Source organism: Prunus dulcis, chromosome 1 (assembly GCF_902201215.1).
Source record: "Prunus dulcis chromosome 1, ALMONDv2, whole genome shotgun sequence".
In the NCBI taxonomy this organism is placed as follows: Eukaryota; Viridiplantae; Streptophyta; class Magnoliopsida; order Rosales; family Rosaceae; genus Prunus; species Prunus dulcis.
In genome coordinates this window covers 23,484,685-23,502,261 of record NC_047650.1, presented here as the reverse complement: position 1 = coordinate 23,502,261, position 17,577 = coordinate 23,484,685, and the positions used below count along the sequence as shown (strand labels likewise).

Genomic DNA, 17,577 nt, shown 5'->3' with positions numbered 1-17,577 from the left:
AATTTACGTCATTCTCTGTCCATGCACTGTATAATGTGTGATTCTGTCAAATTCGTATAGTATCTCTCTACCAATGATATTTTATACTATCTTAACGAGAGAAAAATAGGATATAGTGAGGCTGGGGAAAAAAAATTAAAAAATTAGACCAACTGACACAATTGTCTTTCAGTTTTTTTTTTTTTTTTTTTATAATATACATACCGGATTCTAATCAGCAAGAACTTGAATAAATGGACAAATGTAGAATTGTTAAGATAAATTTCTAAGGAATGAAATATCTACTTGGTTTGGTTCATTTTGAATCAGTGTACTGCGAACTTGTAGTGTTCTATGAAAATGGCTTCGAGCCCGTTGCATCTTCTTCTGTGAAAACCAGAAATGGCTCTGTGCCAAGTCTACCAATTTGTGGAAGGGAAAGAACGTGAAGTTTGTTTTTGAAGTGAAAATCATGTAATCTTTCAAACCATTTGTAGTGGTGGTAGAACTTAGAAGGGCTTTATCAATCAACATGGAATTAAGAGCAAGTTATCATTTGAGCGCTCTTGAAACTGTTCATGGTTCCACAAGTTTCTCCTCGATTATCTAAGAGAAAGGTAATGGCCATTAATAGGCATGGAAGTGAAGATAAGAATGATGTACAAAAATCCCACATCAAAAAGAAGGACAAACCAACAACTGAGAAGCTAATATATTAAGCAGCTTGAGCTTCACTTGGAAATCACGGAGCCGTGCAGTGAGCACAGAGCGAACTATTCTTTCGCCTTTTACTAAAGAATACCGTGTGCTTGCTGCAATTAGCGGCATACGCCCATTTTGGAGGACTTAGTCATCTTTGGCTGAGCCCTATAATTCAAGTTCCAAGGTTGATAATGTGAACGAGCAAGACTCAAGTCTCTTTGCCTTGCTTTCTGTGTAAGTGACTTAATGGGTGATTCAGTTTTAATTCGATAGCTTCTTCTATGATATTCGAGGTTCGTTCATGAAATTCATACATACTTGGCTCAACGAGAGAGAAATATGACATAGTGAGTGAGGCTGGAAAAGGTAAAAGGTTTCCTACAGGTATTTTTATTACGGATTTTAATCAGCAAAAACTTGAATGAATGGACAAATGGAGACAGTTGTTGAGAGAAGTTTCAAAGGAGAAATATGAACCTGGTCTGGTTCATTTTGAAGCAGTGTTTAACTCACCTTTCAATAGTTTCTATGACCTGAATGGACTAACGAAGACAGTTGTTGGGCATAAAATGTATTTTTTATTCCTTTCAAGGCGAAAAAGTTGAGAACTATGCTTCTCAAGTCCAGCTGGCAGAATGATGGAAACCTTAAATCCCACATCGCCGGAGAAAGACAAAACTAGCATCGAAGAGCAAGTATATATGCGTATTGAGCCCTCACTTGTAAACCACGGAGCCCTGCGGTGAGCACAAAGCGAACTATTCTTTCGCCTTTTACTAAAGAATACCGTGTGCGCGCCGCATATTGGGGCATACGCCTATTTTTGGAGGGCTCTTCGTTCTTTGTTGAGCCCTATAACACTAGTATAAGCGTTTTGTTTGCATATGCTTTTTATGCTTCCCCCGGACCCCCCCTTCTTAGTTACACCTGTTAAAACGTTTGAGGCTTTTTTATGGACTCTGCTCAAACCAAGATTTTTATCTAGCTTATAAAAGAACAGAATGCGTTGTATCACATTGTGGTAATCAAAATAGCCACATTGTATACAGAATGATATATTTTATTTCATTTCGTTACATCAACCATAACCAAAACGTAGGTGATAGCTAGCTTTATGGGAGCTAATTAAAAATCTGGTCGAGCTCGATACATTATCTCTTCCCTATCAATGAAACGCTCCAGCAACTCTTTCTCTTGCAAGACTAAGCAATCTTCAGACTTGCCGAAGATGTCATAGCGCCGTTTGGCAACATAATCATAGACAATCTCCCTCAGAGGAGTTGGGATTACCCTGAATGCGCTTAAAGCAGAGTAAGGGAGAGGCAAGTATGACAATACTTTCAGTGCAGCTGCAGAAACATATGAACTAAGAAATTTAGACCACATTTTCAAAAGCTTACAAGCGAAAAATATGAGATGCAGGCTAAAAGGAAAAGCACTTGCAACTGACATGATTTGCATTCATACATTCATATGCATAAAAATCTGCCCAAATTCTATTACTTTATCATGATTAGAGTCTTGTTCACTCAAAGCCAAGAGCAGAAAGTTTTTCTCAAACAACAAAGTTTAGAACTAGAACTATGCATAGAATAATGAGTCAAGTTTGAAACTAAGTTTCATGCTATGATTTTTATCAGAAAAAGAAAGAAGAATCCCTAGAATCTTAGACATCCATCCTGGGGAACCTAACGGTATCAACCTTCAGAAATGGTGTGGATGTGAGGTTCAAAAGTGTTCCTCTGCATTTTCAATTATTCTGGCCGAAGAAAGTCTACTAAAGGGAAACTAAATCCAAGTTCCCTTGATTTGGAAAGATGGGCTATGGAAAGGTTGCAGTAAGACTATTACTTATACAAGGATCAAGCATGTCTACCTAACCCCAAACCCAAATATCTGGGAAGTTACATAGTTCATTCCTGTTTTAATCATAGCTGTGCAACAAAAATTCAACATGTTTATTATAAAGCCCATGCAAAGAGCCATGATTAGGCAGTTAAAGAAAATCAGATCTAAATTAAAAGTGTATAAATTGTGTCCTTCGATTTGGAAAGATGGACTTCTAATCTTGTGTCTCTCTCTCATATACAATTTGCATTTTCCCTCAAAGTTTTCATAATTGGTTTTATTTACCGAACAGCATTGACAGAATTATGGATGCAAATAAAAGAGGGTTAGTTTACAAAAGCAATATATCAAAATCCCCATGTACAATCCAGAATCAAACACTGAAAGAATGTGGAATGTCTAGTATGGGTTATAGTCTTTACTCAGATTTTGCAATGTCATTCGATATTATTCCTGGTCACAATACTAAGAAAACCAACCCTTCTGTGCTTCCTATCTAGAAGATGTCTAAAACAGAAGAGTTATAGATACCAAGTCCCACATTATTATTAGTACCCATTTTTAGTTTTGTTACTTTACTAAGACTGGTAACTGAGCAATGAATTAATTTTTCAAACAAGGGCAAGCCCATGAATAAAGATGTGAACTTGAGGTGAGTGTCATGAGAATACGTAGAAACCCAAAACCAACCTCAATGCAAAGTACTAGTAACAGGCAAATCCAGCATCTAAAGCATACCAATTACAAAGTTGAAGAATGGTGAGAGGTACTGACCAGTAGAGCCTTGGTGGTATAGCCCCGGGCCTTCAACAAACAAAAAGCGACGAAGAACATCCTCTCGATCAAGACCACACAATCTCAAATAAGGCTCAGCAGTCACCGATTGAAGGCAACAGAATTTGATCTTCCTGTACTTGTCTGCTTTAATCACCCACTTCACCCCTGTTTATCAGTTTTTCGGGGAGAGAAGGAAAGAAAGAAAACCACTTTAGACAGAACAGAACCCATCTGACAAATTGGACCGAAATGAAAACCTAGAAATTCAGAGCCCAAAATACACAAGAAAAAGGAGAAGCGGAAAAGGGATTTCTGAAACCTCCATGGCAGAGATGGCAGACCCCATCGTAGACCACAACGCGTGGCTGAAGAAGAGTGGGTATCACGGGCTTAACCGCCGAAGCAGCAGTTGGGTTAGAGTAGATGGGTTCATCATCTTCTTCTTCTTCATCACCAAGATCAACAGCATCAGCAGCAGTGCTCGAAACGACGTCGGACGAAGACGGTGATGATGATGATGTGGAAGAAAATAAACATTTTAATGGAAAAGATGAAGAAGAAAGTGAAGGTCTCGTCGTTGTTAGTTTTGGCAGCAATCTCATTAACCTTGTCACCGTCATCTTTAGCAGTAGCGCCGACTAGCGACCGCCGTATTTCAAGGGTTATATTTCCAACTCAACTTAAGAAGAAAGTTAAATGGGATCGCATCATTTAACCAATTGCCTTTTGCTTGGTTTCCAAGTATTCGCCTTTTAAAACTTCAAATGAATTTTAATTTGATTGTTCCAAGTAAAAAGTTTTAATTTCATTGTTTTTTTCTCCACTTGTTTATATAATTCTATTGATAAAATTTATCACCATTGAACCTAACCTAATGTGTGGCATTGAGATAGTATCAAGTTCAATCGAATTCGAGAGAAACAATTCAGACATCAAATTATGCCAATTAGATGGTAGGAAAGTCACATTGTACATGCTTTATGGCTTCACTTTTATCATTGTATACACAGTAAGTATGTTACAACATTAAGATTTCTCCCAACTGTTCGTAAAGGTGCATAAAAACTATAAGAATATTGAAACAATTATTATCTAATGCTATAATAACACATTTCTCCTATGCATTTTTCCTTTTCTGTATGCTGAGGCTTGCAAATCCCAATGCTTGCCGTATCAGAGTTTGTGAAACTGAGTCTCCTTTCTATCATGAATTATTTCACCCTGGTGCCCCTCAAAAGTTTGATTTACAGAGACGCTACGAATCAGACAGTTTCGCAACTGAAATCATGGCTGTGCTGCTAATTCATGCCCAACGAACCACATAACAGCAAATCACCAAGCCACAGTGCTCATAGTACACTCGGCTGGAGGCCCAAATATCCTGAACTTATCAGGGTCTAACCCTCAAAAACTCAGGTCACCTGCATTAGCATTCAACTTTAGGCCAAAGAATAAGAAAACTTTGTGATTATTGTCTTAACTTTCTGTTTCATACCAACCCAAAACATACCCAGCAGTAGACTATCATTTAACCTACTTCCCAAACTCCTCCTCCTGGACTTGACCATCTGCATAGTGAACAGGCCCCATATACATTGATAAATTAGATTGACCATATACAGAATCCAGAAACTGCATAAACGCAAACTCAGATTTGACAGCCTCACCCGTAAGACGGACTGCCAAGTTTGCTTGAGCATCTGCCTCAGAATTGAGTTCCTTTTGGGTATACAAGAAAATCTCAGAATGTTATAAGCAGCCCAAATGAGGTGGCGAATTAATGGGATGGACGAGCATTTAACAAGAATTGTAATACAAACCCACAAAAGCATTGTAAAGCACATAATATAAACAGAATCGACTTTACCCACCCTGAGAACATGACTGATCTCAAAGGAGAGAAATTTATCCTTCAGTTCCTTCACCTCTTCACACAAATCAGACATGTTCTGGTTTCTGACCTTCCATAACCCCTGCACCTGTTCCAGTAACATCTCAGTTATACAGTTGCAGAAAAAAAAAAAAAATACAAAAGGAAATAACAAATACAGAACGCCTGAAGCATCAAACACCATAAACACTGGATGTAAGGAAGGGCCCTTTGAGAAATTACAACACTGTACACAGTGTTTTAAGCTTAAAGACCCTAACAGAGCATATGTCAAATCAAATTTTCTTTTTCAAAATCAATAAGGACAACTTAAAGATGGTTGCATTGGCATCTAAAAACATTAACCAGTAAATGCAAACTAAAGACTGAAAGTGCAGCAGAGGTCCCTGGAGTTTGATTAAAACCATTTTAAACATAAAAAGAATTACAAAATATAACAATGCATGACAGAAACAGATAAAAGATAAATCACCCTTAGCAGAAGATAACAAAAATAATAACATACCTGCATACAGACGAGTTTGGAGTCACCTTTGACACGAATCTTAGTAAAACCTTTCTTAAGAGCATATTTTAGCCCTAGAATCAGAGCTCGGTACTCAGCAACATTATTGGTTCTAACACCCAGACCTTCATGAAGTTTACAGATCTACAGAAGAAGCATGGTCAAAGAGAAGACTCTTCTTGTGTTTTAAAGTATGCAAACTCCAAAGCTAAAATGCATACCAAACTTCCATCATCAGCTCGCAGCACAGCTCCAGCACCAGCTAGTCCAGGATTTCCTTTTGATGCACCATCAAACTCAAGAGTACAGAAGCCCTAAAAATATAAGATGACCACCAAATCATTTTCCCCCCTTTTTTTTTTTTTTTTTTTGGTTATACAACACAAGTGCAAAGAAATGATAATAATGTACAGAACTCCAGACTGTGAAAGATCACTAGAGAGACACCAAAAAGTGGGCAAAGGGGTTTATATTTATAGTATCTTTTAAAAAATAAAAAATAAAAGCTTTTTTCCAATCATCAGACATCATTGGCATTACCACCACGAATTCAACTTACAGAATCTAAGGGTAATGATTGAGTGGAATGATCTATCTTGACATGCTTTCTCAATGGATCATCTGAAAAAGGAAGATGAACCAATTACTTCCTGCAAAGCATTAAAACAAGTAGAAACCAAGGCAGCAAAATCAAAATGCATCTGACGCACAAGGCACACAATATAATCAACCTCCAACGTCTTTAAGTTGTAGTTATATCATATTATACGCAAACCCAAACAATTAACAATACAGAATAAGCTGAACATTTGAATAGGGAGAAACAAGAAACAAAATAGAAAATGCCCAGAAACACACGAGTATAAAGAAATAGAAACGCTCAAGAATACAACAAATTTTACTGGTAGATAGTCGGGAATAAGAAAGTAATAGCATTTCCAAGACAATTGTTCTTCCTTTTCTCCAATGAGGGTACTTCAGAGATAGCCATGATTATGAACTCACCAAAATTATCTGATGCTGGCACTTCATGGGATCTCTTTTTGAGTGCATCCATGACAGATGCTTCACCTTGCAAAGATCCTGGATCCTGAAGTGAAAAAGAAGTAAATTATACCCCCAATCTATAGATAATTAGTACGAGATGCATGAAGAAGCAGCTCAAATTAATTCAAAAAACACCCGTCCAAAAAAGCTTGAGCTCAGACTAATTATTACATTCTTCAACCTCAAAGTTAAAAGTGTCTCTGTTGCGCATAGTACATTGTTTATCTTACTCCAGAACATGCAAAGGAGCTGACAATTATAAAAAATAATCTACAATACAAGATACAAGCACAATCAACTGCTATGCCATAAATGATAAATCTCACTGGTATATTGGAAGCACAATTAGGAGTTCAATTTCAAATGGGGACTTTTGAAATTGAAATTGGAAGGGGGACTTTTGAAGTTGAAATTGGAAGCCTAAATCTCACTGGTCCATTGGAAGTCTAATTAGGAGTTTAATTCCAAATGGCACACAGTGAAAAGTTTGCCTTTTTGAAATCGAAATCGGAAAATGAATTGCAGAAGGTAGCAAGTGAACTCTTACTTGAAAAGGGCAATGCATAAGCTTGCCGAAAATATCGTCCTTCAAATCTGCAGCAGCGATTGTGTAAATGGCATTCGTAAGTCCACATGAATATTCTTCCGTGTCCTCAGGCAAAGAGTACCCTTTGTACACACTAACAGGAGGATCAAATATCTACCACAATTCCAAACAAAAAAGAAAGAGTGAAGTGAAGTGAAGTGAAGTTCAAGCACATTAAACCCATTTAACCCAGAAATAGAAAAATGTAAAATTACCGAAGAACTAAGCTGAGCCTGACAATTGCCGAAACTCTTATAAACACCAACAATATCTCCTTTGCGCACTACATAGAAGGCATCTTTTGCCAGCTCCACAACCGGTTCAGCTTCTGACTTCCTCCGTGAACGAGACTATGTCGTCTTCCTGCTGATGCTGCTGCTGGCTTTGCTTCGAGATCAGCAGAGCTGAACATGGAATCTCGTTGATTCTAAGTTGATGCACTTAACCCCACACGAAAGGTCCAATTTTCTTTTCCACGAACAAGGTCTGTACAGAAAACTCGTCGCCATGAAACGACCATTCCTTTTGAAAATGGCGGTTGTGTATGACGAAACGTGCGACAAGCAGTTCATCACACACGCAGCGTCAGGATGGATTGTCCAGGTTTCTGAAACAGAGCCAGAGGGCCAGAGGACCAGAGGACCAGAGATAGAAAAGGATTTGGGTTTGACTGGGCCGGCTGACTATCAGTTGTGGGCCACGGCCCATATGTCAACACGACATCATTTAACGTTTTTCTTTCTTTTTCTTTTTTTATACAATAAATATTAGGATGAGAGAATCGAACATAAAGGAATCTCCTCTATAATTTTTGTCCGCTATGCTTAGTAAAGAATTAGGTGAATTTAGCGTTATATTAAGACTAATAATATTTGAATTAACTGCTATGCAGGGAGGATGTTTTGCCTATAATATAATGTTTGAACTAACTGCTATGTCTGGCAAAAAAGAAGGATGGTTTCCATGTTCACAGTGGCACGGCACAACTACTGTAAGTCTGTATACTGGATCTAATTGAGCCAAATTTAATTTAATTATGCTTTTGTAATTCCTTGTTTAAGTATGACTATTAGAGCAAAATTGAATTTATAAAATAAAAACTTAAACACCATGACAATGCTGAAAAGAGAACATCCCGAATGAAATAAGGAAGATTGCCACAAAAGGTTAATAAGTTTCGGGAAGCACTTTGTAGTGTTGAAACACTCGCCGCCATTGCCATCAACAGATGTTCCAAAAGTAGTCAAAGGAACCAACAACTTGCAGAGGATGCCAATCTTATTACTTCTGCCCTTGAATGACATGCCGTATCTAGGCTTCACCCGAAGAGCAAGCTGCAAGTCAATAAGGCCCATATGACAATACAACATCATTTATTTATGTTCTCAACGTCAACGTTTAAAGAACATCTCCCCGCCATTAGCGTTATGTTCTGATTCGAACCGACTGAATGACGTGTTTGGTTCTTGTGACTCGTGAGACAATTTGACATGTTATATTATAAGACTGTAAACGGAAGTGTAACCTAAGGTTTCTAGAGAAGATAATCAACTATAACATCGATGGGGGAAGAAGGCCATATTTCATTCATCAATTTGCACTTTCCAGTTTACAGTTACACATCATACTCATAGTTATGGTTTCCTTTTCTCGATCAAAAAGATTTACAATAGCCTGGTTACTGGTTGGTTAGCTATCTTCCTTCGTAGCCAAAGTAGCTTTTGCCCCATATTTTGAGAACACATCGTTAAGCACAGCCTTCTCCTTGACCTTTAACCTGCAACATGGTCAACAAACTTAATGTAATTTTTCCATTAAAAGAATAAATAAAAACAAATGAAAACTTCTGCAAAAAGTAGTTGATTACCTCTTGGCAGATCCCCCCACAGTCAATTTTGGAACCTTCACTGTTTTTTCTTTCACAGTTAGTTTCTTCTTAGGAGACCTTTCTGCTTTCCCTTTCACAACTGGCTTTCGGTGAGGAAGCTTCTCTTCTTTACTCTTGGAAAGTAGCTGCTTTGAGGAAGATGAATGTGCTAATAAGGACTCAGATTCTGTCCTTAATTCCATGCTATCTCTATCTCCACCATTTAGGTCTGACCTACTGGTAGAGTCCAGATTCTCTATGGCATCTTCCAGTTCTGATCCCAGAACCTCAACATCAGAGCCTTCATATTCATCAAGTATGGTCTCCTCCCATGTGTCCAGGGAAGAATCATCAAAGTCACAATCAGCTCTCTGCATATTATCTATGGCATCATCCAGTTCTGGTCCAACAAGCTCCACATCAGAGCCGTCATATTCATCAGGTATGGTCTCCTCCCATGTATCCAGGGAAGAAACATCCAATTCAGCAACAGCTTTCTGACCTCCTCCCGGTCCAGAAACAGCTAGTCGAGGAGCAGTATGGTTAGCTGTTGATTTTTCCTGATCATAATTCAGGGCTTGCGAATCTACAAACTCGCATTTTATCTGTTTCTGAATTTTACCAAATTGAACACTCTGAGAAGAGAACATTTCAACAAACCTGCCATGAGAGGAATGCCAATCATTTCAGATAATAGAATGCCAGCAAAACAATAAGATTTATCCCACTATGCCTAAGATCAAAAGGCAAATGTTAATATGCATGCTTGATAGTGTTCTCAAATGTCAATATGCATACTTGAAAGTGTGCCCTGTAACCTGTTCTACATTAATATACCACACCTATCCACATTCATAGCCCAAAACTTTTTGCACTTTCTCATCAATCACTACCTTTTTCATATTCTTATAATTGTTACCAGCAAAAGTTTTAAAATTTGAATTCCATTTCATAACTTTAAACATAAAACATACCTAGTTGCATCCTGCTCAGACTTAAAATGAACAAAAGCAAAACCCTTGCAAATGGGGTCCTTAGTTTTCTTGTTTCCAGAAACCGCAGGGTTTATGCTAAGCAAACCAGGGACTAATTTGAAAGCTGCGCTCAAATCCCTATGTATGTTCTTCTTCTTCGGAAGGTTCAGCACACGAACTCTAACTCCAGCTGGAACCACTTCTTCAGCTGCAAATGCAGTAAAATTGAGTAAAACATTCAATCGTAAATTAGAGAGTGAGTGGCTGAGTGTGATTTAGAGCCAATGAAGACAGACGCAGACCTTTGTTCTTGTTCTTGCTTTGGTCTTGCTTGGAATTAAGGTTTTCAGGGTCGTCTGACAGCTTAGTGAGATTCTCAGCCTGCGCTTGTCTACTCTTCTCCATTTCTTCGAGCAGCTTCTCTTCAATTGAAATGTCGTACTCTTTGCCTTCGCCAAACCCACGGGGCTTCTTCTCCAGCCACTTCTTCATCTTCCCAAACGGCACAAACGTATCTTCTTCGTCGTCACCGTCGCCACCCAACTCATCATCCGAGCCGTCCAAGTCCAACTCCTCATCATCAGAGTCGTCCATTTCTAAGAGCTCAACGCCGCCTTTTCGCTGCTTTTTTCGGGCAGAGACTCCGGAACCTCTAATTCTCTGGCCATGGACGCCGCGAAAGCCGAGAATTGTGCGTTGGGTTTGTTGAATGGGAGAGAGGAACAAGCTGGTTTTGAAAATAGTGGTGAGGAGCGAAGAGGTTGAAGATGCGTGTGGGAAGAAGGCCAAGCCCAAGTGGGTTTTGTATGGTGAGAATGAGAGGCCGGTGGTGGAAAGAGACTTGTAATTGCAGGAAGGTGAAAACCTACCGGTGCTTATCATCTTTGTCGCCCAGCCTCTTCCTGTTCCCCTGTGCTTTCTGTGCTACTGAGCAAAATGAGTCAGTTCCTGCCCCTTGATATTAGTCAGCTGTATATTTAGTATTAAATGCCGAACATTGAGACGACATAACAAGAAGGTTTCGTGGTGTAGTTGGTTATCACGTCAGTCTAACACACTGAAGGTCCCCAGTTCGAGCCTGGGCGAAGCCATATGTTTTTATTTTTTATTTTTTGAGATTTTCACTTTAGTGTTAGAGCATCTCAGAAGAGCCTTCAAATTCTAATTAAAATAGTTAAAAAGTTATTATAGCAAACCACTTAAGAGTGTTTCCTCTAGCAATGCTCTCTATTTTAGTTAATCTAAAATATTTTTATTATTATTTTCTCTCTTTTTATCTTTCTCTTCAATTTCACGAGCCTCCCTTTCTCTCTCCTTTTTGCTAGATGTTGAGAGCTAAAAGTTGGTTCTCCAAAATAGAGAGCCAAGTAGGGAGTCTGCTAAAATGAGGATTTTCCTTCTTTTTAATCAAAGTAGTTAGAGATGAGAGGATAGAGAGTCTGCTGGAGATTCTTTTAGGAACATACGTGCATCCTTCCCTTAGAGCATCTCCACCTACAAGGGCTAAGTCTAGGGCAAGGGTTGTCACTATTCACGTGAATAGTGTCAGCCTTGCCATTTGTGGTTCCACCCATGAGATCTAAGGCAAATACTATTCATTGTACTTTATTTCCTATTTTTTTATACTTTAAACCATTAATTTTGATAATCTTTTGTAATTAAATTTTCGGATTAGATTTTTGGTTGTCACGTGTCCGTTATTTTTCAGAAAAGATTTTCGGATGAGAATCTTGGTTGCCACGTGTCTTATTCCAGATAAAATTTTTGGATATTCATTAAAAAAAATTATAATCTCATATTTCAGATAAGATTTTCACCCTCTAAAATTGTGCCACGTATCCCATGTCAGATAAGATTTTTAGATATTTTTAAAAAAAAATTTATAATTTCAGATTTCAGATAAAATTTTCACCCTCTAATATTGTGCCACGTGTCCCATGTTAGATAAGATTTTCATATATTTTTTAAAAATTATAATTTCAGATTTCATATAAGATTTGCACCCTCTAAAATTGTGCCACATGTCATCTCTATCTTCTGAATCCCTCTATAAAACTACACCATTCATTAACTCATACCTCTCACACCATCTTTTATCTATTCCTTCATTTATCAGATTTTACAAAACACATTCTACTTTCAATGACAAACTTGAGGAAGGTATTTGAGAGGCAACAGAAAGAAAGGGAAGAAATCCGGCATAGGCGTGCTGAAGAAGATCGGGACGCCGATGAAGAAGATGAACAAATGCTTGCAGCAGCGGTGTGTATGCTTAATCAATCAAGGCAACACCGTCGTCATCGTGCCTCGAATGTGGACAGATATAGGGAGTCTCGAGGTAAGAATTTCTTGGAGGATTACTTTATCCCAAATTCGTTATATCATGTTTCTAAGTTTCGAGAGAGATATAGAATGCAGCCACATTTGTTTCAAAAAATCATGCATGATATTTATAATTAAGACACATACTTCATTCAAAAGCATGATGCTGTTGGAGTTTTGAGTCTTATCCCGGAGCAAAAACTTACAGTTGCTTTGCGGATGCTTGCTTATGGGGCATCTGCAGAGCTGGTGGATGAGACTGCAAGGACGGGAAAGTCTACTATCCTAGAGTGCTTGGTGAGAATCTGTGATGCAGTGAAAAATTGTACACGATGGAATACCTTCGTAAACCCACGCCGAGAGACCTGCAAAGGCTTCTACAAAAAGCCGAGGCTCGAGGTTTCCCAAGAATGATTGGAAGCATCGATTGCATGCACTGGCAGTGGAAGAATTGTCCTACAACTTGGCAAGGAGAGTACGGGAATCGGAAGGGCCAAAAAAGTATAATTTTGGAGGCTGTAGCTTCATTCGACTGTTGGGTTTGGCATGCCTTCTTCGGGGTTACCGAATCTCAGAATGACTTCAATGTCCTTGGTCAATCCCCGGTGTTCAACGAGGTATTGCGAGGTCATTCCCCCCAGGTCACGTACCAAATTAACAATACCGTATACTCTGGTGCGTACTACCTTGCCGACAGAATTTATCCTAGGTGGACGACATTCGTGAAAACAATTCCGAATCCCCAATTCGAGAAGGAAAGAAGCTTTGCTTCCTTCAAGAAGGTTATAAGAAAGATGTGGAAAGATGTTTCGGTATCTTGCAAGCTCGTTGGGCAATTATTAGGAGTGTTGCTCGGATGCTAGATGAGGAGGTGTTGTGGAGTATTATGATGACTTGCATCATCCTCCACAACATGATTGTGGAGGATGAGTATGACTACGATGCTCCAGAGGTGTTTGAACCCGATCACATGAACACGGCATTGACAAGAATATATGAAAGGCTGATGGGACCAAATGGACTACCAATGGAGCCCGAACCGTTAGTCCGAGATGGTCGATTCAACAGCTCCATGATTGATCGTTATCAAGAAATGCAATCTTCATATGTTCACGAGAGACGTCAAGTTGACTTGATCGAGCACTTGTGGGAGATGAAAGGCAATCACAATGGATGAAGTCAAGATTAGTGCTTTGTTTGGAATTATGCTTTGTTTTTAATTATGCTTTATTTTGTGTGTGGTGTTTTTTGGAATTATGTTTTTATTTATTTATTATGCTTTTATGTATGGTTTGTTTTGTGCGTTGTTTGCAATAAATTAAGGTTTGTTTTTAATTAATCTTTGTTTTGATGCTCAAATGTTTTTAATAAATAGTCATATTATTTAATGCTTCTTTTATTGAATAAAAAGAAACAATACAACAAATTAAAGGATAATACAACAATACAACAATACAACATATGGCAAAGGTGTTTCAATACAACCTAATGGTTTTCATCATTTAACCAATCCGTATTGCTAGGTCCGTCATCGTGGAAAAGTTTTCTTTTCATCACATCCCTTCGTCTATGCTTCCAATAGGCCTTTGTTTTAGGAGACATATGGCTCGTATCCATGGCCATGATTTTCATCTCTCTATCATCCACGTCTTTTTCTTGTGCTTGCTGCTGTTGAATTGCAAATGCTTCCTCTCGTGCCTTGTTCGCTTCATCTCTTTTCAAGTCTCTCACAATTCTTAGTGAGGTGTTCTTAGCTATTTGCTCCAATAATTGTACGCATTCATTGTTCGAAGTGTCCCCTCTCTTGGCCTTCGCCGCCTTTCTCCCAACAGGTTTCAGCGGACGTGGGAGTGGTGACTCCGTTTCCATTGGGGAGTCTAATGGCGAATCGGTTGATGGCGAATCGTGGAGAGGCGTCTCATTCAACACAACTGGCGGACCGGTGGGAATAATTTTGAATCTCGAACAATCCTTCACAACTTCCCAACATTAGAAATGCACGAAACTTTTTTTGCCTTGCCCCGTGGCACCAAACCACATTTGTGCTTGTATGATCTATTAAAAATAAATAATTGAAAGTGCAAGAAAAAAATTGATTATGCAAGAAAATATAGACAAATTGGAAATGCAAAAAGGAAAAAAAAGATTATGCAAGAAAAAGAAATATAATATGCAATAAATAAATAAAAAGTTACATTAAATTGATTAAAATGGCAATTATAAATATTTTACCTCATCGAATAGATTTTGACCGCTTCGAATGTTCTCCCTTGCTTTTGTCAAGACATTTCTCCATTTCCCTAACTCTTTGTTCAGAAGTTTCCATCTACTAGACAAGGTCATTTCGGTTCGAATGGAACCCGATCTTTGACAAAATTCTCCATTAATTTTGCTTCACATATGACTGAACTTCATCTCATTGCCCGTTATAGGGTCATGACTAACGTTCACCCAAGACTAACATAACGCAATATCTTCCTGAGTTGACCACGAGCCTCCGGTTTCGATAGAAGATGCCATTTGTTTTTTTTTTTTTTTTTATACAAATGGAAAGTAGTAGAAAAATATTGGAAAGAGAAGAGTTTGTATGGAGAATTGGTGTGGAAAGTGAAAAATGTGAGTAGAAAGTAAAAAATATTGGAAGGAGAATAGTTTGTATGGAGAATTGGTGTGGAAAGTGAATAATATGAGTGGAGAGTAAAAAATATTGGATGGAGAAGATTTGGTGTGGAAAGTAAATAAAATGGTTAGGTATTTATAGGGACAAAATACATAATTTTTTGGTATTTTTTAAAAAAAATTTCAGAATTTTTTCGATTTGTTTTGCAATTTTTTTAGCCAAAAAAAAAAAAAGAAGGACCGTCGGATTTCTAGAAAAAAACGATCGGAGCGTCCTTGTTGCGACACATGGCACATGCCCATTGGATTCTGTCAGGGCTGACGTCAGCGCGCAGAAGTCAAATCTTTTTACCGTTGAGGCGTGTAATTCACGTGTCAACGGTAAAAAAAAATTTGAATTACCGTGTTGTGACGTCAGCGCTGACGTCACAGCCCTCGGGTTGAAGTCCAGTCGAAAGTTGCCCTTGGGCCTGCCCGGGCTGGTGGGACCCAGCTCTTGCCCGGGCTTCTTCTCTCGCGCTGGAGGGCGCTTGGGCTCACCAGGAGGGCCTTTCCCCCGGTTTGGGTTGGGCGCTGGAGATGCTCTTATAACTAGAAACTCCTGTATTTTTGCCAATAATAGTTTCATGTGTGTATAAGTTTTTCTTTTTATATTTTATATGAATTATTTTTGTATGTGTCTAAATTTTGATTTGTAAATATGAATTTCCACATTTTTGTAGACAACAATTTGATTTGTATAAAAAAAAATTATTTTTAACGAATTATTTTTGCACATATGTCAAACCATCATTTATATGAACGAGGAATATCACCTTCCATCAAAGGAGGTGAGCAATATTTGGTGTTATGAATTTCTTTAGTTGAATTGTTGCTATGTAAGTCGAACTATTAACATCAAGGTTTCGTGGTGTAGATGGTTATCACGTCAGTCTAACACACTGAAGGTCCCCAGTTCGAACCTGGGCGAAGCCATTTTTGTAGGACAAACTGTTTTTGAAATTTCACTTTGGTTTTATGGATTCTCTTCAATTGAGTTAGGCTTTAAAATCAAAATATTGCGTGAACCTAGCAACACGGTTTCGTGGTGTAGTTGGTTATCACGTCAGTCTAACACACTGAAGGTCCCCAGTTCGAACCTGGGCGAAGCCATTTTGAAGGACCAACCGTTTTTGAGATTTCACTTTTGTTTTATGGATTCTCTTCAGCTTAGTTCATCTTTAAAAGCAACATATTGCGGAAACTTAACAACATGGTTTCGTGGTGTAGTTGGTTATCACGTCAGTCTAACACACTGAAGGTCCCCAGTTCGAGCCTGGGCGAAGCCATTTGTTGAATTTTTGTTTTTGGAGTTTAAAAAGTACAGCGGAGGCAATGATTTTTCACTGGGCTTGGTTTGGTTGGTCTTTCCTTCCTAACCAACCAATTGAAATTCAAGCCCCATTCACTTTTGCTGTTTTGAAAGGTCTATCTTTTTTCATACATAAATCCCATCAAAGTGCTTCTTCTTGTTCTATAATTTTGGTCAGATTTTTCCACAACCATTCACTAAAGGCCCAGCTCCTTTTCTAGGTTTGTCATTTCTCAATCCATCCGAGCCCAGATTCATCCTTGTTTGACAGGTTATTGAAGATCATATCTTAAAAAAATGTGCCGACGGAATCTAGCTCATTAAAAAAAGAATGCTGTTACATGAATTTTAAAATTAACTGAGTATATTTTATAATTTAAGTTAATCTTAATATTTTAATTAAAATATAAAATTAACTAAGTACACTCTATTTAACAATCAAAAATAGCCCTAATACAACACCATAATACTAATCCTAAACTAGATTTCTCTTTTTACATGAATCTGTGCCCTCTTTTCAGATTTTAGGTTTCATCAAAATCTTTAATTTTGTAATATCAATCCTAAACTAGTACTTGCTGCGTTATTCGTGAGCACCAAGCAATACGAAGACTTTTCTATGTCTGACAAGGGTTGAATATAATGAGTAAGGTGTACTTATTTGTTTCACAATTCAATATATCCTTTTGGGTCATTTTATATTAGGATAAATTAGTAATTCAATAAACAGTTTGGTAGTAAGGTGTACTCAGTTAATTTTAAGATTCGTTTAGCAGCACTCTTAAAAAAATGTCTTCACTTGCAAAACTTTTATATGTGCGCTCTTATAATTTAAATTAACGCTTGTATAAAAAAAAATAATACTAATAATGCATTATTTTAAACAGCACAAAAGTCAGCATCAGCTCATGGACCTGGGAATAGAAAAATAGAGCAACAGGCTCCAGAACAGAGGGGGCAAGCAATCAGTGCATGGTTTCCAATTCCAAGCATGTTTGTTGGCATTAGGCATTAGGTGAGTGCGAGCCATCCATCAAGTCTATAATCTTTAGTTATCATTTGATTGGCATTTCAGTTCAACATATAATTATGAAAACCACATATATATT

At 38.0% G+C, this 17,577-nt stretch overlaps 3 protein-coding genes, 5 non-coding genes and 1 pseudogene across 8 annotated transcripts; 6 read left to right on the top strand and 3 right to left on the bottom strand.

Annotated features, from left to right (window-relative positions):
• Nucleotides 1-727: 727 nt before the first annotated feature.
• LOC117616861 lies at nucleotides 728-840 on the top strand (annotated as a pseudogene).
• Nucleotides 841-1,414: 574 nt separating this feature from the next.
• On the top strand, nucleotides 1,415-1,534 carry LOC117616859. Its single transcript, XR_004584207.1, has one exon. It is a non-coding gene; the product is annotated as a U5 spliceosomal RNA (small nuclear RNA).
• Nucleotides 1,535-1,725: 191 nt separating this feature from the next.
• On the bottom strand, nucleotides 1,726-4,141 carry LOC117616436 (uncharacterized protein YuxK). Its single transcript, XM_034345762.1, has 3 exons — nucleotides 3,626-4,141; nucleotides 3,304-3,471; nucleotides 1,726-2,030 (listed from the first exon to the last, which is right to left on the bottom strand). The coding sequence occupies exons 1-3, from the start codon at nucleotides 3,924-3,926 to the stop codon at nucleotides 1,807-1,809; spliced, it is 693 nt and encodes a 230-aa protein (XP_034201653.1). The 5' UTR covers nucleotides 3,927-4,141; the 3' UTR covers nucleotides 1,726-1,806.
• An 89-nt stretch (nucleotides 4,142-4,230) lies between these two features.
• LOC117616847 lies at nucleotides 4,231-8,690 on the bottom strand. Its single transcript, XM_034346268.1, has 11 exons — nucleotides 8,445-8,690; nucleotides 7,551-7,685; nucleotides 7,297-7,449; nucleotides 6,708-6,792; nucleotides 6,262-6,323; nucleotides 5,924-6,016; nucleotides 5,703-5,846; nucleotides 5,178-5,285; nucleotides 4,974-5,025; nucleotides 4,817-4,874; nucleotides 4,231-4,727 (listed from the first exon to the last, which is right to left on the bottom strand). The coding sequence occupies exons 1-10, from the start codon at nucleotides 8,688-8,690 to the stop codon at nucleotides 4,840-4,842; spliced, it is 1,113 nt and encodes a 370-aa protein (XP_034202159.1). The 3' UTR covers nucleotides 4,231-4,727; nucleotides 4,817-4,839.
• A 204-nt stretch (nucleotides 8,691-8,894) lies between these two features.
• LOC117621893 lies at nucleotides 8,895-11,129 on the bottom strand. The gene is made up of 4 exons (XM_034352453.1): nucleotides 10,479-11,129; nucleotides 10,177-10,384; nucleotides 9,203-9,862; nucleotides 8,895-9,112 (listed from the first exon to the last, which is right to left on the bottom strand). Exons 1-4 carry the CDS (start codon nucleotides 11,056-11,058, stop codon nucleotides 9,025-9,027), a joined length of 1,536 nt encoding a protein of 511 aa, XP_034208344.1. The 5' UTR covers nucleotides 11,059-11,129; the 3' UTR covers nucleotides 8,895-9,024.
• A 64-nt stretch (nucleotides 11,130-11,193) lies between these two features.
• Nucleotides 11,194-11,267, top strand: TRNAV-AAC. Its single transcript has one exon. It is a non-coding gene; the product is annotated as a tRNA-Val (tRNA).
• A 4,751-nt stretch (nucleotides 11,268-16,018) lies between these two features.
• TRNAV-AAC lies at nucleotides 16,019-16,092 on the top strand. Its single transcript has one exon. It is a non-coding gene; the product is annotated as a tRNA-Val (tRNA).
• Nucleotides 16,093-16,195: 103 nt separating this feature from the next.
• TRNAV-AAC lies at nucleotides 16,196-16,269 on the top strand. The gene has a single exon. It is a non-coding gene; the product is annotated as a tRNA-Val (tRNA).
• A 102-nt stretch (nucleotides 16,270-16,371) lies between these two features.
• Nucleotides 16,372-16,445, top strand: TRNAV-AAC. Its single transcript has one exon. It is a non-coding gene; the product is annotated as a tRNA-Val (tRNA).
• Nucleotides 16,446-17,577: the final 1,132 nt, after the last annotated feature.